The sequence below is a fragment of the Ustilago hordei genome, assembly GCF_900519145.1.
Source record: "Ustilago hordei strain Uho2 genome assembly, contig: UHO2_contig_05, whole genome shotgun sequence".
Lineage (NCBI taxonomy): Eukaryota > Fungi > Basidiomycota > Ustilaginomycetes > Ustilaginales > Ustilaginaceae > Ustilago > Ustilago hordei.
In genome coordinates, this window is record NW_024545279.1 from 199099 (window position 1) to 225715 (window position 26617).

At 53.1% G+C, this 26617-nt stretch overlaps 7 protein-coding genes across 7 annotated transcripts; 4 read left to right on the top strand and 3 right to left on the bottom strand.

Moving 5' to 3' along the window:
* Positions 1-2318: 2318 nt before the first annotated feature.
* Positions 2319-11900, top strand: UHO2_03067 (putative cytoplasmic dynein heavy chain 1; the record flags this gene model as incomplete). The annotated part of the gene is made up of 1 exon (XM_041557983.1): positions 2319-11900. One exon carries the CDS (start codon positions 2319-2321, stop codon positions 11898-11900), a length of 9582 nt encoding a protein of 3193 aa, XP_041413917.1.
* A 548-nt stretch (positions 11901-12448) lies between these two features.
* Positions 12449-14050, bottom strand: UHO2_03068 (Polyubiquitin-C; the record flags this gene model as incomplete). Its single annotated transcript, XM_041557984.1, has 1 exon — positions 12449-14050. One exon carries the CDS (start codon positions 14048-14050, stop codon positions 12449-12451), a length of 1602 nt encoding a protein of 533 aa, XP_041413918.1.
* A 1178-nt stretch (positions 14051-15228) lies between these two features.
* Positions 15229-17154, top strand: UHO2_03069 (uncharacterized protein; the record flags this gene model as incomplete). The annotated part of the gene is made up of 1 exon (XM_041557985.1): positions 15229-17154. One exon carries the CDS (start codon positions 15229-15231, stop codon positions 17152-17154), a length of 1926 nt encoding a protein of 641 aa, XP_041413919.1.
* Positions 17155-17722: 568 nt separating this feature from the next.
* Positions 17723-20665, top strand: UHO2_03070 (uncharacterized protein; the record flags this gene model as incomplete). Its single annotated transcript, XM_041557986.1, has 1 exon — positions 17723-20665. One exon carries the CDS (start codon positions 17723-17725, stop codon positions 20663-20665), a length of 2943 nt encoding a protein of 980 aa, XP_041413920.1.
* A 54-nt stretch (positions 20666-20719) lies between these two features.
* Positions 20720-22888, bottom strand: UHO2_03071 (uncharacterized protein; the record flags this gene model as incomplete). The annotated part of the gene is made up of 1 exon (XM_041557987.1): positions 20720-22888. One exon carries the CDS (start codon positions 22886-22888, stop codon positions 20720-20722), a length of 2169 nt encoding a protein of 722 aa, XP_041413921.1.
* A 363-nt stretch (positions 22889-23251) lies between these two features.
* UHO2_03072 (uncharacterized protein) lies at positions 23252-24973 on the top strand (the record flags this gene model as incomplete). The annotated part of the gene is made up of 1 exon (XM_041557988.1): positions 23252-24973. One exon carries the CDS (start codon positions 23252-23254, stop codon positions 24971-24973), a length of 1722 nt encoding a protein of 573 aa, XP_041413922.1.
* Positions 24974-25437: 464 nt separating this feature from the next.
* UHO2_03073 (putative 40S ribosomal protein S30) lies at positions 25438-26221 on the bottom strand (the record flags this gene model as incomplete). The annotated part of the gene is made up of 2 exons (XM_041557989.1): positions 25438-25507; positions 26094-26221. 2 exons carry the CDS (start codon positions 26219-26221, stop codon positions 25438-25440), a joined length of 198 nt encoding a protein of 65 aa, XP_041413923.1.
* Positions 26222-26617: the final 396 nt, after the last annotated feature.

Here is a 26617-nt window from a genome sequence, read left to right on the forward strand (position 1 = left end):
GATGCTGAGCGACGTATCGAGAAGCTGCCCAGGACAAACGAATGTGAGGACAGATGAACGGAAATGATGGTGAGGAGGAAAGTAGACATCTAGAAGACCAGCAACAAGAGGTGCTCGACTATCACGCAGCAGACATATTGTACCACAGTAGAGGCAGCAAAGCAAACACAGGACAGCCAACGGAAGGGCACATCAGGTGAAAGGGGCACAGCTGCAACCCTCTGACAGCTACCGAAGTTGCAGTTAGTCGGCTGCGAAGGGCACCAGCGTCTGCCATTCATAACAGCAGACACACAAGGCGAGGCGACAGGCAGTCGAAGGACCTCGAACCCATATCGGCATTACTCACATCGGCATTCAACTTGCACCAGGGAAGGGTCGTTTGGCGCCAAGCGAGACGTTGGGAAGAACACCTCATCCCACTCGCTTCCCTCTGACTTAATCCCCGACAATTTCTCCTCGTCCCTTAACTCTGTTTATCCCTGGTTGATCATCTCGCACCCTTACCATCTCATCACTTGTAACCCTTTGTTGTTTTCGAAGAATAGATCTCTCCATCGAATGAGATCTAGTTCAAGGTAGGCCGATATTTCCAGGGTCTAACATGTTAGGTCGGAGTATTCGTGACCAGAAGACCGAGATTAAGCGAGGTGTCGGCGCGACCTAGATAACAACTTACTCTCGAGGATTGACACCGAGATATGAAGTATGCCGAGTGGTGCGTTGGCATGGCAACGCTTATGAAAGGGGATGCCACTGGACAGACGGTTAAGAGTTACATGGGAAAGGATACACGGCTCAAGTGAAACAACACAGCCAGTGTCAGCGGCGGTGATAAGGTATATATACTCATGTTTTGTAGCCCCCATTGTTTGGTAATAACTAAGACTTGTAGTAAGTTAGTTACATATCTGTCCGTAGGGAGCCTGATTGTCGCCCCAACGAAGTGGTGTTTCTACTTTCAACTGATCTTCTCAGTAAGGACTCATCAGAAAAATACTCTGCGGAGTCTGTAAGCAGGGATTGCTCAGCAACACAACAGCTCGGTGTTCGAACTGAATCGGCTTCAAATGATCGACACTCGATTCAAGCCAGCCCTTTCTCTTCTCTTCGTCCAAAGGTGCGGGTCGGAAGGATGAGTTGTGATTGCGCTTGCACCTCTTCCTTCCGCCGGCGATCAACAAGTAAGTGACCGGAACTGGGAGATGAGAAACGTCAAGCACATTCCTTTTTGACCGTGTGGTTGCAGAATGACACCTACAGCGATGTGCAAGCGCAACGGGGACTTTCATCTGGCGGGTGGGTGTTTGAGGCGTAGACTTGGCGAGGTTATGAAGATCCCACATCCCACATCCCACATCCCGGAGACAGCATCGTACAGCTCGGCAAACAAAAGAGAGAATTCCCAACGTCAAAAGTGCCAGCCAAGAGGGAGCAGACACATGTCCTTTGAGACCAACACACACACACACGCACGCCAAGGTGTCGATACATGCTGCGATACCGTATCTACTCCGTGCCAAGACTGTCGATCAGGTACGGTGCATACGATACAAGTGCGCTGTTTTTGACCATGGTCGACGGTGGTAAGGCCGACATCGAGATCCGAACGTAATCTGTATCGGGTTCGGTCTTGCCGATACAAATCCAGGGGCAAGATCGCATCGGGCAAGCCTGTAGCAATTGCTTGCAGAGATGGGCGCTGTCTGCGTCTCTCCTGCTTGATTGAGTCTCAGCGTTTCGTATGACTGGCAGCCGCTTTCTCCTTTTTTTACTTTTGGAAGAGACATCCTAGTTTCACCATCTGCATTGGCCCTTTGTCCAGAGAGCTTCTTGCAGATCACTGACTCGAACCATCGGCATCCAATTTGCATAGCGGCCAGCTCTGACAAGCATGTCTAGTAACGAATAGCCCTGCGAGGTCATTCTTGTGCGAGTATGAGGGTGAAAGTGAATTTAGGAGTTCTTCCGTCATTGTTGCCAGTGGTCGATCTCACAAATGTTATCCCTAGCCAAATTCAGGAGCTTCGGAAGCGTCTCTGACCCTGAAACGCGCAGGCCAACACTTGGCTTGTTGGCTTTCAACCGAGCTGAGCTTTGCCAGACCCACCATCTTGACCTGCCATCATCCTCATCATCACTTCATCTTCCTTCCCATCATCAGCTAGCACGTATAGGCACGTTTGCACCCAAGACAGCAACAGGCATTACCGACACGGCCCCTCTGCCTCCCCCACGAGGCCTGAACTTGCATGGCTACTCCAATCTTCTAACCAATCTCCGCCCTCCCCCAGATCGAAGCTCGGGAGAGGAGCAACATGGAGGACGAGGCGAGCGGCACCAACGGCCGTCTGGCCGGCCTCCAGGATGGAGATGCTGACATGCCCTCCAAGAGTGGTCTCACATCCGCCGACATGTCGCCCTCTTGCTCGGCAGCACGCTTCAATGACCTCTTCGACACATCGCGACTCAAAGCATACTTTCGCTCGCTTCTGCCCATTCTTCTCGACTCAGACCCCGACATTATATCCGATCTCTTGCTCGATACACCAAACTGGAAGGAGCAGGCCTCCATCTTCGCTTCCGACCCCAGCATCATCACCGCATACCTCAACAAAATCCGACGTCAGCATGTCTCCTCTGATGCGCCAGAGGATCAACTCTTCGATTACGAAATGTCGACACAGGCTTCCTACTCTTCCCGTCACGTCTCCAGTATCGCTCTCATCAAGAGAGTCTCGGTGCTCGATGCTACGGTGCCACTGCCACATCAGCTACATGTGCTCACACTTTTCGGTCCAGCCGCTGCTGCGGCTTCTTCGGATCCCACTGCGAAGACCAGCGCCTCCGCCAACAACGGCAGCACCAACCTCGACGATACAGACGGCACATCAGCAGCATCCTCAGTACGAGAAAGCCCCTACGAAGCCCTTCATAGTGTCGTTCACAACGTCATGTCACCTTGGTTCGACGCCTTCGTCGCTAGCAAAGCACCCAAGGACAAAGCTCTCGTCTCAGGCGCAAAGACAAAGGACAGCGACACCAAGATGGGCATCCCAATGGCCAAGCGCAAATTTGCCGAGCTCGAGCTGAGCCTCTTCCACTTGCAACAGAACGTCGAGATCCCAGACATCACTCTCACTATTCATCCGGTCGTTCGTGCTGCTGTCGACCGGTGTCACGCTGCCGGCACTCGTGTCAGTGTCGAAGCCGTCGAGCCCGCATCGCTTCTGCAAGACTCTTCCTTCCTCAACAAGCTTCAGTCCGATGTCAACTCCTGGGTCAAGGAGGTCCAGACTATCACCAAACTCGACCGCAGCGTCGCATCTGGCACCGCTTCCCAAGAGATCAACTTCTGGCTCTCCATGGAAAAGGCGCAAGAGTCGATCGAACAACAGCTTCGCTCCGATCCCATCGTCCTCACCCTCGACATTCTCAAGCACGCCAAACGTTTCCACGCTACCGTCTCCTTCCTCGCAGACACCGGTCTCAAGGACTGTGCCGAAAAGGTGCACAACTACAACCTCCTCATGAAGGACTTCCCCATCAACGAGCTTCTCTCTGCCACCGACCTCGACAAGTGCGCCGACGCCCTCAGTGCCATCTTCAACCATCTCAACAAGAAGCTACGTATCAGCCCGTACCCCGTCAAGCGTGCCTTGCCACTCGTCGAGGCCATCAGCAGAGATCTCAACGACACACTGCTCAAAGTGCTGGCTTCGCAAAGAATCATGTGGCAGGAATTTCCGCGCTTCTGGGAGACCGTTTCCGCTGCTGCCGAAGTCTTCCAGGTATGGGACGAGCTGATGAAGGACTTTGTCAACATCGCTCGAGAAGTCACCCGCAAACGTTCCGAGAAATTCTTGCCTATCAAAATCAACCCGGCCCATGCAAAGCTTCGCGAGCGTCTCAACTACATCGGTGCTTTCCGCAAGACGCACGAGCAGCTTCGAGCGATGGTCAGTTCAGGCAAGGGACTCACTATGCCCGGACAAGTCGGTGCTGGTGTCGCTGCCTCTGCCAACGATCGACAGGTGGCTACGCAGAACTTGGCAGGTATCGAGATGAGCGAAGAGATTCGTGCGGCATACGACCAGGTCAAGGTGATCGATGTGCTCGACGTCTCGCAGCAAGGCACCGAGATCTGGACGACCGCCGAAGGAGCATATAACGAGCGAGTGGCACGTGTCGAGAATAGCCTCATCGCACGCTTGCGTGACTTGCTCGGTCAGGCTAAATCGGCGCGAGAGATGCTTCGTGTCTTGTCGCAGTTCAACAGCCTCTTCGTCCGTCCTAAGGTGCGCGGCGCTGTGCAAGAATACCAGCAGCAGCTCCTCAACAGCGTCAAGTCCGACATCAAGGCGCTCCACGACAAGTTTAAGGCGCAGTACCGTCCCTCCGAGGCCAACCACATGAGTCAACTTCGTGACGTTCCAGAGATCGCAGGTGCCATCATCTGGGCTCGACAAATCGAACGCCAGCTCAACGTCTACATGAAGCGTGTCGAGGACGTTCTCGGCAAAGGTTGGGAGCTGTATGCTGAAGGTCAGAAGCTGCAGAGCGAGAGTGAGACCTTCCGTCGCAAGCTTGACACAAGACCGCTCTTCGACAGCTGGCTTCACGACATCAACCGAAGAGATATGAGCATCTCCGGGCGTGTCTTTGATGTCACCAAGAACCGCGCTGCCGGCAACGCTTTCCAGCTCAGTGTCAACTTTGACGGTCACACTATCTCGCTCTTTAAAGAGGTCCGCAACCTTATCTGGCTCAACTTCCAGATCCCACACGCTATCACCAACTTAGCGAAAGACGCGAAGAAGGTCTATCCGCACGCCGTGTCGCTAATGGAGACCGTCCGCACCTACAACCAGACTTGCAGCTTCGTGCGTGCCAACCCCGAGATCACTTGCCTCATTGCTCAAGTCTACACCGATGCACACCAGCTCATCTCGCAAGGCATGACCTTGCGATGGGAACACTTTGCCAACATCTACGAAAGCGCCCGTGCTGCAACCTATCTGCCAGGGTCGGGTGGACAATCGGGCCGAGAGAATCGCCAGGTAGCCTTTGTGCGTCAGTTCGCCAGCATCGTCAGCCTCTTCCAGGACAAGACTGCTGAGCTGATCGAGATTCAGCGTGACATGCACACGACCATCGACGAGCTCGGCAAGTGTGCCTACAGCACCGAAGCTTTCGCTGAGCGACTGCAGAAGATTCAGAACACCATCGACAAGCTCAACCTCGAAGGCTATCCAAACCTGGAGGAATGGGTCGGCAACCTTGACCGTCTCATCGAGGATGTATTGCTTCGTAGACTCAAGTCGGTCAGCATGGCGTGGTGCAAGGCGTTCGTGCGTCATGGCTTGAACCAGAGCGGCGGCTCGTCAGGCCGTGGCGACCGAGGCGCAAAGAGTTTGGCTGTCAATGGTGCTGGTACTGCGAACGGCAGCGATGCCAATGCTGCAAACGATCACATCACGTTGCAGCCTATCACGCTCGAGGTGCGCATCCAGAACCAAGTCATCTTCCTGGACCCTCCTCTCGAGCATGCACGTGCTTCGTGGTTCCGACAGCTCCACGAGGTCTTGTCGGTGGTCTGCTGCCTTACAAGGATTCAGAGCTCGCGCTACGAGATTGGCCTGCAAATGCGCGGCAAGCAACGTGTCACCGAGCAAGACTACACCTCGCTGCTCACTTGCTTCCAGGACGGCTCGCTCGAGCGGCCTTTTGTGTTGATCGAGGCTAAGCTGGCTGAAGTCGGCAGCTACGTCGCCAAATGGCTTCAGTTCCAGTCGTTGTGGGATCTCGAGTCCGAGCATGTCTTTGCCCGCCTCGGCGATTCGTTGGCCAGCTGGCAACAGCTGCTTGCTGAGATCCGCCGCACACGAGCCACCTTTGACAACTCGGACACACAGCGTTCCTTTGGCATCTGTGTTATCGACTACGACCAGGTGCAGAGCAAGGTCAATGCCAAGTACGATACCTGGCAACGCGACATTCTCAATCGCTACGGCACCAAGCTCAGCGCTGCAATGCGAGAGGTGCATGCCGCCGTCGCCAAAGCACGTGTCGAGCTTGAGCAGCACAGCATCGAGGGCAGCTCGACTGCTCAGGCCGTCACCTTCATCACCTTTGTGCAGGACCTAAAGCGCAAAACCAAAGTGTGGCAGCCTCAGATTGAGCTCTTTGGCACAGGACAGAAGACGCTCGAGCGACAGCGCTACATGTTCCCACAGGACTGGCTGTACGTTGATCAGGTCGACGGCGAGTGGAGTGCTTTCCAAGAGATCCTCAGCCGCAAGAATGCAAGCATCCAGGAACAGCTCGCTGGTCTGCAGATGAAGATTATCGCCGAGGACAAGATCGTCAGTGACAAGATCTCGACCATCATCAGCGAGTGGGAGCAGCAGAAGCCAATCCAGGGTACTCTCAAAGCAGGTGGTGCGATGAACACCATCAACGTTTTCGAGACACGTGTCACCAAGCTCGCCGAAGACCGCGCTTTGGTTGTTCGTGCCAAGGAGGCGCTCGACTTGGAGCACACGCAGGATGACCGTCTCGAGCCTGTGTTCGAAGAGTTGCGCGATCTCAAGACGGTCTGGACGGCTCTGTCGGGCACATGGAGCCAGCTTGCAGAGATCCGTGACACCAACTGGAGCAACGTCCAGCCTCGAAAGCTTCGACAGCAGCTCGATGGCTTGCTGGCTCAAACGCGAGACATGCCCAGTCGCATGCGTCAGTATGCCGCCTTCGAGTATGTCCAGGAGCATCTGCGTGCTCTGCTCAAAAGCAATGCTGTCATCTCTGACCTCAAGTCCGAGGCAATGCGCGAACGTCACTGGCGCTCGCTCTTCAAGCAACTTAAGGTGCAGGATCACTACTCGGCCAGCAGCATGACTCTCGGCACTGTGTGGGATCTTGACCTCAAGAGGCACGATGCCATCATCAAGGCCGTCGTCGCTCAAGCGCAGGGAGAGTTGGCGCTCGAAGAGTACCTCAAGCAGGTGCGAGAGGCTTGGACCAACTACACGCTCGACCTCGTCAACTACCAGAACAAATGCCGACTCATTCGTGGCTGGGACAACCTCTTTCAGCTCGCTGGCGACAACCTCAACGCACTACGAGCCATGTCGATGAGTCCACACTACAAGGTCTTTGAGGAAGAGGCTTCGCTTTGGGAGGACAGGCTGTCGAAGATCTCCGTGCTCTTCGACACATGGATCGACGTTCAGCGTCAGTGGGTCTACTTGGAAGGCATCTTCAGCGGTAGTGCTGAGATCCGACACATCTTGCCCGTCGAAAGCTCGCGCTTCCAAAACATCAACACCGAGTTCCTCACGGTGATGAAGAAGGTCTACAAATCGCCCTTTGTGCTCGACGTACTCAACATCCCTGGGGTCCAGAAGAGTCTCGAACGTCTCGCCGACTTGCTCAGCAAGATCCAGAAGGCGCTTGGAGAGTACCTCGAGCGAGAACGTGCCAACTTCCCTCGCTTCTACTTTGTGGGTGACGAAGATCTGCTCGAGATCATCGGTAACTCGAAGGATACAGCGCGCATTCTTAAGCATCTCAAGAAGATGTTTGCTGGTATTGCGACGGTCGAGCTCGATGAGGGTGCGGGTATGCTGACGGCCATGGTCAGTCGTGAGGGCGAGTCGGTGCCTTTCCGCACTCCCATTGCGCTCAAGGACTACCCCAAGATCAACGACTGGCTTGCCAAGGTGGAGAGCGAGATGCGCGTCTCTCTTGCTGAACTTCTGTCTGAAGCTGCGGCTCAGCTGGAGTCGTTCTACACGAGTTCCGAGTCGCTCACCTTGGATAGCTTTCTTGCGTGGATTGCCAAGTATCCGGCTCAGCTTGTGGTGCTGGCTGTACAGGCAAGATGGACAGCCATGGTGGATGAAGCCTTCGAGAATGGCACCGCTGGCCTACAGCATCCTCTCGACGTCGTGTTGCGCGGTCTCGACTTGCTCGCCGACACGGTCTTGACCGATGTGGAAGCATTGCAACGACGCAAGTGCGAGCATCTCATCACTGAGCTTGTCCATCAGAGAGATGTCATCCGTCTTCTCATGTCGCAGCGTGTCGAAAACGCTCGTGACTTCAACTGGCTCTCGCAGATGCGCTTCTACCTCAACCGTTCAATCGAGAAGCCACTCGACCGTCTCACGGTTCAGATGGCCAACGCCACCTTTCCTTACGGCTACGAGTACCTCGGTGTGCCTGATCGCCTTGTTCAGACGCCATTGACCGATCGTTGCTACCTCACACTGACGCAGGCGCTCAACTACAAGCTCGGTGGTGCCCCCTTCGGTCCCGCTGGTACCGGTAAGACCGAATCCGTCAAAGCGCTCGGTGTTCAGCTCGGCATGTTCGTCATTGTCTTCTGTTGTGACGAGACATTCGACTTCCAAGCCATGGGTCGTATCTTTGTCGGTCTCTGCCGTGTCGGAGCTTGGGGCTGTTTCGATGAGTTCAATCGACTCGAGGAGCGAATTCTGTCAGCGGTCTCGCAGCAGATTCAGAGCATTCAGCAAGGATTGGCTGACTCGGCCAGCAATGCCAGTGCCATCGCCAACGGCACTCCGAATGCGAACGCAAGCAACGAGATCGAGCTTCTCGGCAAACGTGTCCCGCTCAACGACCGTGTCGGTATCTTTATCACCACCAACCCTACCTATGCTGGTCGATCGAACTTGCCGGATAATTTGAAGAAGTTGTTCCGTAACATGGCTATGACGCATCCCGACCGCGAACTTATTGCGCAGGTCATGCTCTTCTCGCAAGGTTTCCGTCGAGCTGAAACACTAGCGTCGAAGATCGTGCCCTTCTTCAACCTTTGTCTGGAGCAGTTGAGTCCTCAGCCGCATTACGACTTTGGTCTGCGTGCGCTCAAGGCGGTGCTTGTCAGTGCTGGTCAGCTTAAGCGCGAACACATGCTCAATGGTGGTGATTCCAACGCTGAAATGGAGGTCTCAATCGATGTTTCGGAGCAAGAGATCCTCATTCAGAGTGTCTCGGAGACGATCGTGCCGAAGCTCATCGCCGAGGATGTACCGTTGCTCAAGAGTCTCTTGAGCGACGTCTTCCCCGGTGTAGAGTACAAGCCTGTCAATCTGGACGTGCTGCGTGGTCACATTGCTGCCGTTTGCGCCGAGCGTCACCTGGTGGAAGGCGGTTTGTGGACGGAGAAGGTATTGCAGCTCTACCAGATTCAGAAGATCTCGCACGGTCTCATGCTCGTCGGACCTTCAGGTACGGGTAAGACGCAGGCTTGGCAGGTGCTGCTTGCTGCGCTCGAGAGGCTAGAAGGACAAGAAGGCGTCTCATACGTCATCGACCCTAAAGCGGTCTCGAAAGAGAGTCTCTACGGAACCCTCGACCCCACGACACGAGAGTGGAACGATGGTCTATTCACCCAAGTCCTGCGCAAAATCATCGACAATGTTCGTGGCGAAAGCAGCAAGCGACACTGGATCGTATTCGATGGCGATGTCGATCCTGAATGGGTAGAGAATCTCAACTCGGTGCTGGACGATAATAAGCTGTTGACGCTGCCCAACGGTGAACGTCTCAACTTGCCACCCAACGTGCGGATTATGTTCGAGGTCGAGTCGTTGAGGTATGCGACGTTGGCTACTGTTTCCCGTTGTGGTATGATTTGGTTCAGTGACGATATTGTTCGTCCATCGATGCTGTACTCGAGGTACTTGACGGGGTTGAGGTCGACGCCGATCGAGTTGGATGATGATGAACTGGCGAGCGCTGTTGCAAGTCGACGTGCTGCTGCTGCGGCGGCTAATGGAGCGGCACAATCGAGCGAGGTTAGCCCTGATCTGCTGGTGCAGAGAGCTGTTGCTGATGCACTGGCACCGTTCTTCGAGGATGATGGGCTGGTCAATGGTGCACTCGACTTTGCACGCAATCTGTTCCACATCATGGACTTCACCGAAGCTCGTGCACTCTCGACTCTCTTCTCGCTCATCAACAAGACCATCCGCAATATTCTGGACTACAACGCCCAGCATCCCGACTTCCCCCTCAATCCCGATCAGATCGAAGCCTACGCTACTCGTCGACTCCTCATCGCCATCGTCTGGGCTTTCACGGGAGATGCCAAACTCGACGTCCGTTCCGAGATGGGCGAATATCTTCGCTCGCACACCGGTGTCGATCTTCCACCTCTGGGCCCCGGGTCTTCTCTCATCGACTACGATGTTACCTTCGCAGGTCAAACCGTCGAATGGACCTCCTGGCTATCCAAAGTGCCCACCATCGAAATCGACACCTCTGCCGTCTCCTCCGCCGACGTCGTTGTTCCGACCATTGACACGGTCCGTCATGAAGACGTTCTCTACTCTTGGTTGTCCGAACATAAACCACTCATGCTCTGTGGTCCCCCCGGTTCCGGCAAAACCATGACACTGTTCTCCGCACTACGCAAGTTACCGGATATGGAAGTGGTCGGACTCAACTTTTCCTCGGCCACCACGCCCGAATTGATCCTGAAAACCTTCGAACAGTACTGCGAGTATCGTAAGACTCCCAACGGTATCGTTCTTTCTCCTACCCAGATTGGGAGATGGTTGGTGCTGTTTTGCGACGAAATCAACTTGCCGGCTACTGACAAGTATGGGACGCAACGAGTCATCTCCTTCTTGCGACAGTTGGTAGAGGGGGGTGGATTTTGGAGGATCAGTGATAAAGCTTGGGTCAAGTTGGAAAGGATTCAGTTTGTTGGTGCTTGTAATCCTCCCACTGACCCTGGAAGAGTTCCGTTGAGTCATAGGTTCTTGCGTCATGCACCGCTGATTATGGTGGATTATCCAGGAGAGATTTCGCTCAATCAGATCTATGGAACTTTCAATCGCGCTCTACTCAAAGTTACACCGAATCTCCGAGGGTATGCGGAACCACTCACAGCGGCTATGGTCGATTTTTACCTTGCCTCCCAGCGAAGGTTCACACCCGATATTCAAGCGCATTACATTTACTCTCCTCGAGAACTGACGCGATGGATGCGCGGAATCTACGAAGCTATCAAACCTCTCGAATCTCTCAGCGTGGAGGGATTGGTTAGGGTATGGGCTCACGAAGGATTACGGCTGTTCCAAGACCGATTAGTGGGGAGGGAAGAAAAAGTTTGGACGGATGAACAGATCGATTCTGTTGCCTCGGTACGTTTTCCCACCATCGATATCTCAACGGCGTTGGCTAGACCGATATTGTTTAGTAATTGGTTGAGTAAAGAGTATAAAAGTGTGGATAGGGAGAGTGTTAGGGAGTATGCGAAAGCTAGGTTGAAGGGGTATTCGGATGAAGAATTGGATGCATCTTTGGTTTTGCATGATTCGGTATTGGATTTGGCGCTGAGTTGTGATAGGGTTTTGAGACAACCTGCTGGACATTTGTTGTTGATTGGGGCGAGTGGATCGGGGAGAACGACTGTTACTAGGTTTTGCGCTTGGTTAAGAGGGTTGTCGCTCTTCTCCATCTCGACGTCGAATAAGTATACGGAGGAACATTTTGATGACGATCTCAGAGCCTTACTAAGGCGGGTGGGTTGTAAGGGCGAGAAAGTTTGCTGGACTATTGATGAAAGTCAAATGTCTAACGCTGCTCGGTTGGAGAAGTTGAATACACTGTTGGCTAATGCAGAGGTAGCAGGTCTGTTCGAAGGTGACGAACATTCTTCTCTGATCAGCTCACTAAAGGAAGCAAGTCAAAGAGAAGGTCTCATGCTAGATGCGGAGGAGGAGTTATTCAGTTTCTTCAGATCAGAGATCACGAAAAACTTGCACGTAACACTGACCATGAACCCGCCGGAGGGAGGTACGGGCGGAAAAGCTGCTGCCAGTCCAGCACTGTTCAACAGAACGAGCATTATGTTCTGTTGGTAAGCCTAAGTCCTGCTCCCATCTTTCGCTGGTCTGTTGCAATCTCACTGTTTGCAAGAACGAAAGGCTGTGATCTGGCGCCTGTAACTCGTGTTCCCCAAGACATTGTCTTGTGTGCTTGTTCAATCACGGCAGGACGCCAACTATCAAAGCAGCATGGGTTGACATCTCTTACCACCCCCACTCACTGACTCCACCGGTGAAACAGCCTGGTTAGCCGTATAAACCACGACGCAAAACGGACCGAGAGCGAGCACCAGCTACCAACCGAGTTCTGTACTGATACCAGCAACCCACCTTAGCGTTACAACTATGACGTTCATAATCGCAACTCGGCTCAAAAGCAGTAAGACTGAGACACAGACACTGCACAACACGAGCAACACGTAGAGATTGACACTGAGACACAGACACTGCACAACACGAACAACACGAGCAACACGTCGAGATAAGAGGCAAATTAACGCCCATCAAAGGGTTAACGTTGTAGTCATACAAGATGATATTTGTCAAATGAGCCGGAGCTCGACCTCAAGCATCGCTACGCGGACTCAATTACCTCCACGCAAGCGCAAGACGAGGTGCAAGGTGCTCTCCTTCTGGATGTTGTAGTCGGAAAGAGTACGGCCGTCCTCAAGTTGCTTTCCTGCAAAGATCAATCGCTGCTGGTCAGGAGGAATACCTTCCTTGTCCTGGATCTTAGCCTTGACATTGTCGATGGTGTCCGACGACTCGACCTCAAGAGTGATGGTCTTGCCAGTCAACGTCTTGACGAAAATCTGCATACCACCACGAAGACGGAGGACGAGATGCAAGGTGGACTCCTTCTGGATGTTGTAATCCGAGAGAGTTCGGCCATCTTCCAACTGCTTCCCGGCGAAGATAAGACGCTGCTGGTCAGGAGGAATACCTTCCTTGTCCTGGATCTTGGCTTTCACATTGTCAATCGTGTCAGAGGACTCGACTTCGAGAGTGATGGTCTTGCCAGTCAACGTCTTGACAAAGATCTGCATACCACCGCGCAATCGCAATACAAGGTGCAAGGTGCTCTCCTTCTGGATGTTGTAGTCGGAAAGAGTGCGGCCGTCCTCGAGTTGCTTTCCTGCAAAGATCAATCGCTGCTGGTCAGGAGGAATACCTTCCTTGTCCTGGATCTTAGCCTTGACATTGTCGATGGTGTCAGAGGACTCAACTTCCAAAGTGATCGTCTTTCCTGTCAGAGTCTTGACGAAAATCTGCATACCACCACGGAGACGGAGAACCAAGTGGAGGGTCGATTCCTTCTGGATGTTGTAGTCCGAGAGGGTTCGACCGTCCTCAAGCTGCTTTCCGGCGAAAATGAGACGCTGCTGGTCAGGTGGGATACCTTCCTTGTCCTGGATCTTGGCTTTCACATTGTCAATCGTGTCAGAGGACTCGACTTCGAGAGTGATGGTCTTGCCAGTCAACGTCTTGACAAAGATCTGCATACCACCGCGCAATCGCAATACAAGGTGCAAGGTGCTCTCCTTCTGGATGTTGTAGTCGGAAAGAGTGCGGCCGTCCTCGAGTTGCTTTCCTGCAAAGATCAATCGCTGCTGGTCAGGAGGAATACCTTCCTTGTCCTGGATCTTAGCCTTGACATTGTCGATGGTGTCCGACGACTCGACCTCAAGAGTGATGGTCTTGCCAGTCAACGTCTTGACGAAAATCTGCATACCACCACGAAGACGGAGGACGAGATGCAAGGTGGACTCCTTCTGGATGTTGTAATCCGAGAGAGTTCGGCCATCTTCCAACTGCTTCCCGGCGAAGATAAGACGCTGCTGGTCAGGAGGAATACCTTCCTTGTCCTGGATCTTGGCTTTCACATTGTCAATCGTGTCAGAGGACTCGACTTCGAGAGTGATGGTCTTGCCAGTCAACGTCTTGACAAAGATCTGCATACCACCGCGCAATCGCAATACAAGGTGCAAGGTGCTCTCCTTCTGGATGTTGTAGTCGGAAAGAGTGCGGCCGTCCTCGAGTTGCTTTCCTGCAAAGATCAATCGCTGCTGATCAGGTGGGATACCCTCCTTGTCTTGAATCTTGGCCTTGACGTTGTCGATGGTATCGAAAGACTCCACCTCGAGGGTGATGGTCTTACCAGTCAGAGTCTTGACGAAGATCTGCATAAGCTGTGGTTCGAAAAGTAGGGCAGTGAATGAATGCGAATGAGAAAGGGTCAGCAAGGAATGCTACGAACAAGGTGGAGTGAACGGCTGCTCATTGGGCGAGACGGACGCGCTGATGAAAGACCCTGCAGAGAGCGTGCAGCTGAGGATACAGCCGCGGATGGATTTGAAGCTGTGGTACTTACTGGTTACGTGTAGAATGTTGCAATGGGGTGTGTGTGGGTGTCGTAATATCGAACGTTGATGTGATTGAGAAGATAAATACGAAGGAACCAGAGTGTAATGTAGTGTCTGGTGTGTGGATGGGGAACGGAACGGTGGAGGAGTGTGGCGGAGCAAGTGTTGGATTATATACTAAGCCCTGCAAGCGTGCGTGAGTGATTCGACGTGTGGCAGGCAGCCGAGCGCAGTCTCACACCGGTGGCGTGGGAGAGGGTGGCGCGCACGGGGCGGCAGTTTGAGTGAAGAGGAAGGGGTTGCCAGACACTGATCAAGTGCCTCTAGCCGGGTTTAACTAATTGCGGCGACCGGCCAAGTGCTGCAGTTGCGTGGAGATTGAATTCAATTCGAGAAAGGCTGAGTTGCTTCGATTGCCAAGTTGCTTTTCGCACAGAGAGCGCGGCTGAGCTGTGCCGTTGCTGAGCTAGTTAGCAACTTTTCGCTTTTCGCTGGCCGCCTTTCCATGTTTCCGACATTTTCTTTTCTTTTCCAGATTGTAAGATTGTAATCGGCCGATCTGGCCGATGGCGCGTTCGATTAATATTCTCCCTCATTTCAAGTCTCATCATGGACAATTTCGAATTCAGGTTGCCCGATTCAGTCGAGTCACTGAAGAAACGACATCAATGCCGATCACAATGCCAGTCGTTTCGACCGATACAAGGCCGTTTCAACCGATGTTAGAGCCACACCTGAACCCAAGATACGCGTTCTTGTTCGGCTTCATACCACCGTCTTGAATACTGTATCGATTGTATGCGCTTCGAGTTTAACCCTTCTCACCATCGATCTCCTTTCCAACGCTGCCATCGGATCATCACACTCGCTGCGGCTCACGAAGGCAAGCTTCTAACTTACCGCTTTCGATCCGTTGCTCGCGCCCATCAAATGGTGCCGAGTGATGGGCGATCTGCATTCCATCGTTTCATTTGACTGACAGACTTGATTCTCTCCTTATAATGTCACACCATCGCCAGGCGCCCCGCACCTCCCGATCACATAATGAGCCGAACCTGAAGCCGCAAAGTAGCGGTAGGCGATCACCGCCTCCGTCTTCCTCTTCACTGCAACCAGCCAACAAAAGACCCAGGCAAGACACCGTGACCACGGATCGCAGCGTTTCACGACATGCAACTTCATCGAGCACCGCCAAAGGCCCTACATCTGCCAAAGAGGAGAAGGTAGAAGCAGTGTCTGCTAATCTAGACAGTCTGCTCGACGAATACGATCTAGGCATCGACCAAGAGGAGCGCAGGCGGAGGACCTTGGAGGAGAGTCGCAGAAAGCGGCAGGCCATCTTAGACAAGTATCGCAGCTCAGACAGCCGACAACTCACTCCTCAGCCAACAGAGACATCTGCGCAGGCCAAGATCAACTCTGAAGCGACAGCTACCGACACTGCTCAGGCTGCTCCAAGCGAAGAGCCTTTCTTCCTGTGCAAAACTGACGCTCACCATCTTGGCCACGATGCATCAGCGTTGAACGAGGAGACTTCAGCTGCCGAGCTCCATCCTGACGCTGACCGAGCACAAGAGTTCGCGCGACTTGAGCAGCGTCGACAAGCTAATCTGCAGCAGGCTTCAACTTCTGATCAGGCTGCAAACGCCTCCACATCTAAGTCACAGCAAGAGGAAGAGTATGAACAAGTACAAGTCATCGATGATCAAGATGATGCAGAGATGGACATGTTTGCCCTTTCCGATGACGAATATGACGAGCAGCCGAAGAAAAACAAGACCAAAATCATTCCCTTTCCAAAACGTCACGGCTCGAAATCTGCCATTGCTAATCCGGCCATAACATTGCCCATCGCAGAAGCAGCAGCTGCAACCGCAGCCACCAACCTATCCAGCAACTGGGACGACAGCCAAGGCTACCTACGCACCATTCTAGGCGAGATGCTTGACGACCGATACCGCATCTTTGCCGTGCTTGGCAAGGGAATGTTTGCCTCGGTAGTGCGTGCGCGAGATCTTCAGGCAGATGGTCGGCAAGTGGCAATCAAGATCCAACGTGTTCAGGAGAGCATGTACAAAGCCGGTCTCAAGGAAGTTGGAATCTTGCGGAAACTCAACGAGACGGATCCAGATGATCGGAAGCATGTCGTGCGACTGGAACGGCATTTCGACTACAAGGGTCACCTGTGCATGGTCTTCGAATCGCTCGGAATGAACTTGCGCGATGTAGTGCGTCGGTACGGTCGTGATGTAGGTCTCAACATGCAGGCAGTACGTGCTTATGCTCGTCAGCTCTTCCTTGCGCTCTCTCACCTTGTCAAGAATTCGGTCATCCACGCCGATATCAAGCCAGACAACGTGCTCGTTAGCGACAGCAAAGCGTTGCTCAAGCTGTGCGACTTGGGCTCAGCGTCGTACTTGAGTAAGATGGAGATCACACCGTATCTCGTCTCTCGCTTCTACCGTGCGCCAGAGATCATCATGGGTCAGGCGTACGACTGCTCGATCGACGTATGGTCCACTGGCTGTACACTGTACGAGCTTGCGACAGGCAAGATCTTGTTTCCTGGTCGGACCAACAATCATATGCTGCTGCTGATGCAGGAGCTGCGAGGACGTTTCACGACCAAACAGATTCGGAAGAGCCAATTTGGTGAACAGCACTTTGACGATGCCAATGCCTTTCTCTCGATGGAGCAAGATAAGAATACGGGTCAGAGCGTCGTGAGGAGGGTTAATTTGCACAAGCCGACCTCGAGCCTGCGGACTCGATTATTGCCAGGAGATACAGCAAAGCAGCTCAAGGCGAGCGAGGTCAAGACCATGAATCACTTTATCGACCTGTTAGAACGATGTCTCGAGCTTGATCCTGCCAAACGCATCAAGCCTAAAGAGGCGTTGGAGCATCCGTTCCTAGCAAATGTGTAGTTTAGTTCAACAATACCATAGACATATTGCTCCTCTCGAATGTTTCTGCTTCCTATCTGCTGTGAACATGGACTGAAGCAATGTCTGTCTTAGACTGTTGGCACGGTGAGGTTTGATCGACGCTCAGGCCAGTCGCAGCATCGGTCTCGATAGCTGGACCCTGAATCCTCGCAATTCTCGAAATCAGATATGGGAAGCCAACCGAGCAGACACGCTTACCTAAACCCATATTGGCACGTGAGTTGGTTCCGCCTTTTCTCTCGCAACTCGTCTAGAATCACACTTCTTGGCATTCGTGATTCCACTTATCACCTCCACTCCACTCTTGGGCTATGAGCCGCCAGATGTTTGGCTCAGCATTCATCTCCTCAACCTTCACAGCCACAATCGCGAGCACGACTACCACCACGACTACCACCACGACGCTTGGGATGGTAGCAGGCATCGTCCGTCCAACTACCACTTCCATTCCATCGCGCCTTTAAGGTTTCAGCGGACATCGATCTCGCGGCTTTGACTCACGCCGACTCGAAGGTGACTGCAATACTCTGACCCTCACGGCTTGGATATGAGCGCTCCCAACACACGCTCTGAGTGGGACTCGAAGCTCAAGCACGCACAAGATCAAGCACAACGAGCCACCAAAGCTGAGCTCGCTCGCAACTACGCCGAGGCATTCCAGCTTTACGTTAGGGCCGGTCAGCTCTTTGTTTGGCTTCTCGGTAACTTTCCCACTTCTAACGGCTCTCGCAGCGCTGGATCACCTAGAGTAGAAGCGGAGAGCTCGACCAGCGATGCTCTCTTTGGCGCGGCAACGCCTGCACAGACGCGCGAGCGTCTCAAGCAGATGGCCACCAAGGTGATGGCCAGAGCCGAAAAGATCAAGTCAACACGCAAAGATCTCCGCCCTGTTGAACGAGACGCGCTTAGTCAAGAAGAGCAGTCGAGCATCTTGGTGGCATCCTCGCTCGTCAATGGGCAGCGTTACCCGGTCTGGACGCCGCCAACCTCATCTGCAACGGCACACACCACATCCCAGATCACTCAGCCTGCCTTGTCACCGGGGCAGCTCCGGAGGCGCGCAATCTACAAGCGCGCCTCCCTAATCAGCTCGGATACCTTCGACAAGCGGCTCAGAGGCAGCGATATTGTGCAGGACATTGTCACCGACTGTTCCTTTGTCGCTGCTCTCGAGGTGGCTGCAGAGTACGATCGTCGCTGTGGTGGACACCTTGCTACTTCCGCATTATACCCGCAAGACTCTCAAGGTCGCATTCTACCAAGCCAGGACGGTCAATATCGAGTCAAGCTGCATATCAACGGCGCGCCTCGTACGGTCTTGATTGACGACTATCTGCCTCACTATCCATCAGCACCGGCCGAAAAGACTGACACATCCAAGGCCGATGCATCTCAACCTCAGACGGAATGCCTGATGTGCGCCACCTCCCGCACAGGCCAAGCGATATGGCCTGCTCTGCTCGAGAAAGCCTATCTCAAGGTCATGGGTGGCTATGACTTTGTCGGTTCTAACGGTAGCATCGATCTTTACGCTCTTACCGGGTGGCTACCAGAACATATCTTTCTCCGCCACGCAGGATTTCAACGCGAGAAGACATGGCATCGCTTCCTCTCGGCATGGCGGGCTGGTAAGTGTATGGCTACGGTTGGTACAGGCAAGGCACCAGCACCGTCAGGTGGAACGGACAAGGATGTGCGTCAAGAAGACCAAGGCCTGTCTACCATCACGCTGGAGTCAGGGCTAATCTCTAGTCACAACTATGCCATCTTGGATGTGCTTGAATGCAACAGCCGTCGTTACCTCAAGCTGATGAATCCATGGCGAACTGCAGCAGGCGTCCGACCTGCCATCGCCATTCCAGAGTACGAGGAGAAGCGCATCTACGCAGAGTCTTCCAGTGAGACGCTCAACGCTCAGCTCGAGAGCCTGAGCCTGGACGCGAAGGACGCACAAGATGCAATGTCACCGACCTTCACTGTCACTTGGGACGACCTCTGCAGCCACTTTGATTCGCTCTTCCTCAACTGGGATCCGAAGCTGTTCGACAACAACGTCACTGTTCATTCAAGCTGGCGGGGAAGTAGCGCATCTTCAGCATCAACACCGGGCTTCAAGCAGCCAGATCCGCATTTCCGACTGACAGTTACCGTACCAGCGAATCAGCAGAGCCATTCGGAGCCATCAAATGACCCTGCTGCAGAGGTCTGGCTGCTCCTCAACCGACACATCACCAATACAAGACCGTCAGATCACAGTTCCGGAGAGCAGCTCGAGGTCTCCACTAAGGCTTCAGCTGAGTACATTGCGCTACACGTCTTCGAAGATGACCAGCATGCATCGCAGGGCGGAAACCCGTCGGCCATTTCGGCACTTCCACTGAGGAAAGCCAAGCATATGGGAGCGTATGTCGACGGTACACATTGTCTTGTTCGGCTAAAGCCATCTTCACTTTCGCGCCAGAAGGCGGATCCTCAATCAGGCGGCCAGCAACAGCAGCAACGACGGAGCTTCACCGTCGTCGTCTCGCGTCGTGATGAAAGGGACTCCTTGCAGAAGCCAACATCGGCCGGCACTAATGCAGACCAGAAAGGAAATAAGGACGTCAACTACACCCTTTCGGTCTTGTCGCGATATCAAATGGAGCTCTCTGAGCTACGTACTCGCTTGCCCTTCTGCGAAACCATCTCTGGATCATGGACTACACGATCTGCAGGTGGGAATGCAACCTTAGCCTCTTTCCTTTGCAATCCTCAGTACACCCTTCTCGTCCCACCTGAAGGGGGTGAAGTGCAGGTGCAGCTTGTGCTGGAGTCAGCCGATCGTCGCATTCCAGTCCAAGTGCTCCTCACATACCCTGGTCCAGGTTCAGGCAGAGTCACCCACCTCACCCAAGGAGACGTCGTACTCAGCAGTGGAATGTATCATCACGGCCTAGCTTTGTGTTCAACCTCACGCCCAGGCAGCGCAAACACGGGCCTCCGACCGGGAACATACACCCTCATCGCATCGACCTTTGAAGCAGACACGCACACCGACTTTCAACTTGGCGTCGAATCCACCCGCCCGCTCACACTCAAACCCATCGCACAGGAAGGCGCTGGAATGTTCCATCGCCGTCTAACATCTTGCTGGCGGCGCGGAGTCAGTGCGTTCGGATCGCCGGCAAACAGAGACTACTTGGGCAATCCTTCATGGCGACTCACTATCGAGCGTCCCGGTTTGAACAGCTTAGTAGGCCGCATCAGATCCTCAACAAGCGGTGTTCGTCCCTACATCAACCTCGCCCTCTTTTCAGAGACGAGAGAGGGGTTGAAAGAAGTAGCAAGCAGTGGAAGCTACACCGACTTGGCATGCGGAGCGGCTATGGACTCTGTCAAATTGCAACCTGGTGTTTATAGGGTCGTCGCTTCCACCTATCAACCCGAAACAGAAGCCGAATTCAGTGTAGATCTGTATACTGCTGCAAAGATCGATGTTTCTCCTCTCTAGCCTCTTCAGTTTCTTATATGTGATATAAGGTATATTGATACAGATGCGGTAATGTTACAACTCTTCATCCGCACCATTGATGCCACTGATAGGGATAGCTGCGCTACTACTCTCCTTGCCGAACTTGGTTTCGACGCTGTAAAAGCCGGGTACAGAGTCGAAGAGCCATTCTAGCTCGCCTAGGAGGGTTATGTCTCGGATATACGTCTTGGCTTCCCCACTGCCTCCTGTACCCTGCATTGCTTCGCCGAAGAGGATCCAGCGCTTTCGGCTATCAGGCTTGCGATTGAAGAAAACACTGCTGGGATGCGGATGGACGGTTTCACCGCCCACAGCGGTTGTATAGGTCATTGTTGCTTCGTCGTATTTTGCCAAGTTTGCGTACAGACCTTTGGCTAGAACTCTGGTGATTTTTTCTATCGCATCCTCTCTGTCCAACACCGAAGATTCGGCGTTCAGCTCTGAACCCGGACTGTTACTAAACCGAATGAGATACTTTTGGAGCTGGTTACAGATCGACACAGCCCTCGATAGCGCCTGAAAATTTAACCTATTCCTAGAGCACCACTTGGCACTTCTCCTTCCAACGCTGTCATTCGTAAAAGCAACATAGACATTCAGCAACGTGAACAAATCCCCTTCCTGCGCAATAAACTGTCTAACACTAGTTTTCGTCTCGATCGTCTCCAGCCTCCAGAAAGGCGAGGTGATCTGCATCATTGCCACCACGCTCAGCATTTCTTTCGCACATCCCTCCTCCGCAGCGCCAATGAGAATTCTGCCCAAATGGGGGGGTAGAGGCAAGTCTGCCATCCATTCGCCCCGCTGCGTTAAGCGTGTGGACTCGTCCAAAGCTTCGAGCTCCAGTAAGCATTGTAACGCTCTAGCTAAGGATTCAGGCGGGGGTGCGGGAGGAATCCAATCGAATCGGACCAGGTTGTCTATGCCTAGTGATTTAAGCATCAACACCGGCCGCGTGAGATCAACTCGGTTGAGTTCTGGCGGCGTCATCTTGCGCATCTGCGTGGAAAAATATTGTTCGGTGTACAGCCGGAAACATCTCCCCCCGCCCACTTGGCCAGCTTGAATCGCGCGTCGAGCCGCAGTAGCATGGGATGTAGGGAGCGAAGCTAACCTTTGGATACCATCAGGGGAGGTGAGCGGAAGCTTTTCGAGGCCACAATCAACGACGTAGGTGATGTTGGGGATTGTAATGCTCGTCTCTGCGCTATTTGTCGCCACAACCACTTTTCTTTGGCCAGGAGGGGTGGAGGAGAAGATCAATTCTTGTTCCGAGGCCGACAGCCCAGCGTGTAATGGAAGCAGCAAGAGTCGAGATTCGGAAGGCGGCAAATCCAGCTGACGATCAGATAGGAGTTGAAGGGCGAATTCGACCTCTTCTCGACTAGGGAGAAAAGCTAAGATATCCCCCATCGGTTCTGTTGAGTGGATTTTGAGCATGGTTTCAACCATTTCCCTTACGTAGTCTTGACAGGGCTGTTTTAGATATGCTATATCAACCGGATAGGTCCTGTCATCGAGCTTGATCACCTTCACCCCTCCGACGCCTTGCTCTTGGAAAAAGTCTTTAAAAATCGCCCCATCTGTAGCACAACTCACCACGATTCTCAACTCCCGCCTCCTCCTAATTACCTTTTTCAACATCGCCAGCAACAAATCACCCCAAGCACTTCGCTCTTGTGCTTCATCTACAACCACCACGCTATAATGTGTAAGAAGAGGATCTCGAATCAACTCTCGAAACAGTGCTTCATCGGTGAGATACTTGATCCGGGTGGAGGGAGAGGAATGATCCTCGAATGGGACACTATACCCAACCGTGCTCCCAAGGGGGCAAGAGAGAAGGGAGGAGACGTGAGAAGCGAGTGATATGGTTGCGGTTCGACGAGGTTGGGTAATGCCGATGATGCCGTGTGTGGGGGAAGACCAGGAAGAGGTATGGAGTAGGAGAGGGAGATGGGTGGATCTGTTGGCTGAGGTTGGCGAGATTAGGATTACGATTTGGGATGATTCGAGGGCGTGGAGGATTTGAAGGCGAGATGAAGAGATGGCGGAGGTGGTGCAAGTGGTTGAGGATCGAGTTTGCGGGAGAAAGGGGGTGGATTCGGAGGAACGATCGAGGGAGGATCCTGTTGGTGGCGGGGCTGTGCCGGGTTTCCAGAATGCTGGTTTTGAAAGGGTGACGGGGGTGGTGATGGACATGATGGCTGGCTGACGTGTGCTGCTGTAGTGGTGGTGAGAGGTGCGTGTCAGCCAGCCGTGTGTGCGGAGGAGGATGGCGAAGAGTGAAGAAAGGGAGGAAGAGAGGGTCGTTGCAGATCTTTAAAGCGCACCACAAGACCAACACCTCCACACGCATCCCAGCATGTGATTCACACCTTCACCACCATCTCAATCCGACGAACCCATGAGAGACCCTATCGCATCTCGTACCACTCCATCTTGCACTTGCTATCAACTCTTACCCCACACCTTACCGCACCCACAGCAGTCTCTTTCACATCGCATCCACTTCTCAGCTTGGATTCAGTTTGAGTCTCGACGGGCGCCTCTTATTCCGCCACCATGACTCCGAAAACTGGTCTCACCAAATACATCTCCCAACACCCCGACTTTTCCAGCCCCTCTTCCCACGCCTCGCCCCTACCCTCTCTCTACGCTGATCTTTCACGGCAACGCAAATCCAACCCAGCAGGTTTCGCAGCCAGCGTCGAATGGTGGAAGAATATTCTTCTCGATGTGACTTTTCGTGCGGTTCAATTCGATGCCGACCCCTCCGATTCCTCCAACGCCGCCTTCTCGGCTCCAGAGGTAGATCGAACGGTCTTTAGGCTAGACGAAAGTACTAAATCGCGATGGACGATCGAGTCTGTCGGGCGGCCGCTAGGGTTGGGCACTGTTATAGCCGAACTGGAGAAAAATGGGGCTGTTATCCCCTACAACGTCTTCCTGACCAGTTCGAAACCGATCACAGGGCCAACAAGAAGAGGAGGTGGTTTGAGGGGTTATATTCCAACGCTGGGTGGTGTAGCAAGAGGGTTGTTGGTTACGCCGGTGAAGTGGGTTGCTGGGCAGGTGTATGCTGTGGTTTTAGGCGGGAGTGGAGATGAAGATGGGGAGGGGGAGTACAGTGAAGATGAGACATTGTTTAGAAAGATGAAGGGTGATTGGGTTTTCTTCGTCCTCGTGGAGAGGATCGCGGATGCCTTCCTAAAACAGCACTATACGGCAGAGGCGACGATAAGTCCACTTTCAGGCTTGATGACCGAGACTGAGTTCAGAGAGAAGCTTTGTGCTATTTGCGAGAAGGAGTTTGCGTTTCGTCCTTCACAACGAGATGCGAGTTTGGTGCTCAGGCATCTAACTCGAGATCGTGGCGGGAACGTGCTTCATCAGGATGGGATTGTCAAGCTTGCCCCAACTGAAGGGGAGATGGCGGAGGCGATCACAGAAGAAGACCGCAGCGTTCTAGCAGTACGTTCAACCCTCCATCGTGTCGAACTTCAAATCACTTGGCTCGAATCTCAAATTTCTCACCGAACCTCACAAGCCAAATCCTCACTTCGGAACAACCAAAAATCGCAGGCCGCCTCATACCTGCGGTCTCGCAAAGCTTTAGACGAAGTGTTGGCGAAGAGAATGGTTACCCGAGAAACACTCACTAATGTGGTGCTCAAAATAGAACAAGCGAAGAGCGACGTAGAGGTTCTGAGGGCGTACAAGGCAAGTGACGAGGTATTGAGGCAAGTGTTGGGTAGGGAAGAGATGAAGGTGGAGAATGTGGAGAGGGTTATGGAGGGGTTGGAGGAGAGTTTGGCGAGTCAGAGGGAGGTCGATGATGCCTTGCGTGGAAGTGGGACAGGGGTGGGAGAGGAGATGGTGGACGAGGAAGAGTTGGAGAGGGAGTTGGAGGGGTTGGTTGATGAGAAGCGGAGGGAGGAACAGAAGAGACAGGATCAGGTGGAGAGGACGAAGAGGCTTGCGGAGAGAGAAGAGGAGAGGAGACAGGAAGAGGTGGAACGGACAAGGAGGCTGGCTGAGGCAGAAAGGGAGAGGACAGACAGATTGGCACAGAGCGAAAGAGAGAGGGAGGGAAGAGAGCAAGAGAGGGAGAAGGAGAAGGAGAAGGAGAAGGGAAGAAGTGATAAGGAAGCCGACGACCTTCTGGCCAGGTTCGAGAAGCTGCGCGCCGCACAGGTGCCAACTACATTAGGAGCTGCGGGGAAGGAGACGCAATCACCGCAGGAACAGCAACAGAAGCAGAACGAACCTGAAGCGGCATCATAAGCCACACATACCTATACGCAGCATAATGAGGTCTAAAAGAATTAGCAATTTCCTCACAGCGAGTCCTGGGGTAGACGCACATCTCACGCTCAGCAATGAGGATCACCTCAGTGATTCATATGTTGTTCGGACAAGTTGGTGTCATCTCCACGTCGACGACAGATCTGATCGTCAAACCGTGGCTGTGCATACGGCCAGTGAGAATGGAGAGTTTTCAAATCTCTTGCATGTGTGCAGAGAAAGACAAAGTGTGTGTATTGATGATGATACAACAAAACGTGCGTATTGGTCGGAAGATGAACCAGACCAGAAATGCGATTGTGTGTTTGTGAGGTTGGGCACGAGGTGAGACCCTTTTCATTGGCTTATGAGAGAAGGAGACGAAACAACGACGATCCTAGAGAAAAAGGTATTGCATGATAGAAATGGGAACCTGGTTGTATGCTGTGTAGGAAAGTACGTGTTTAGGCCTTGTTCTCGCCGTTAGGGTTCATGCGGCGCTTGCCACCGGGACCGGCAACAGCGTTGACGAATCTGTTGATGGCAGGAATTGCAGGATGAGCGAAGGTGAAAATGTTCAGTATGATGAAAATCGAAAGAGGCTTTGGAATGTGTCTCGAAGCAAGATCGAAAGAGCAACAGTCCATCATGTCCAATCGTAACAGAAAACACGAGCGATGACATGATTCTGCATGTTTGGCCTTGCTGATCCATCCTTTCCCCGTTCTACGGTCATCTAACCTTCCATGTCGGTTTATGCCGGCCAAGTGGAGAGCTTCGCTGGGTGGCGTTGACTGCCAAAGTCGATCTCCTCGTCGTCCCTGCGCTGCTTGATCCTGCTTCGTCCTTCGCGTCACTGAGGTTCAAAGTCGAAAAGAGATCCAAATCAGGTAGCGCCTTATCTGCTGTACAGCATGGGCTTCAACGCTCTGCACGCAGACTGCTCTGTAATCCGGTTGATTCCATCATCCATGTGTCTGTGTCGCGATGTATGTCGGCCAAACTTTTCAACGTCCATCCTTGCCATTCTTGCCTTGGGTGAGGTCAAACCATCCTTACTGATAACAATGTTGCTGTTTCCGATGTCACTTGTCGACTGCAACGAGTAATGATAACTTACCGTCGGGTGTACAAGAGACGCTTCTTGGCACGGCCCTTGGGCTGCTTGGCCTTCTCTTGCTTCTCGACCTTGGGGGTCTGCGACTTGACCTTACCGGCACGTGCGAGGGATCCGTGAACCTTACCCATGTTGGATTATGTGTTATCGAGGGTCTGTTTAGTGGCGGCAGCGGCGAGATAATGAAATCACAAAGAATCAGATGATGATCTGATGCAAAGAGGTCTAGGCAAAATCGCGCGCTATGGTCTGTTGTGACTTGGCTGGGTTGGGTTGGTCTGAGCTGAGCTGAGTCGAGGTAAAATTTGCAATAGCAGCAGTTGGATGGGCAGTGATTTGGCTGATATTTGACCGTTAAATGTTCGATTTGCGTTGGACATTCGTTGCTGTGCAAGTATGTGAATATCTCGAGTTGAGGTCGTGATCTTCCTAGGTGTGCACTTCGAGCAAGTTGTGACTCTGGCAAGTACTACGTGCGAGACTGACAGCAGTTTGAAGTTGCGCCAATCACTCTGATACTTCCAGCG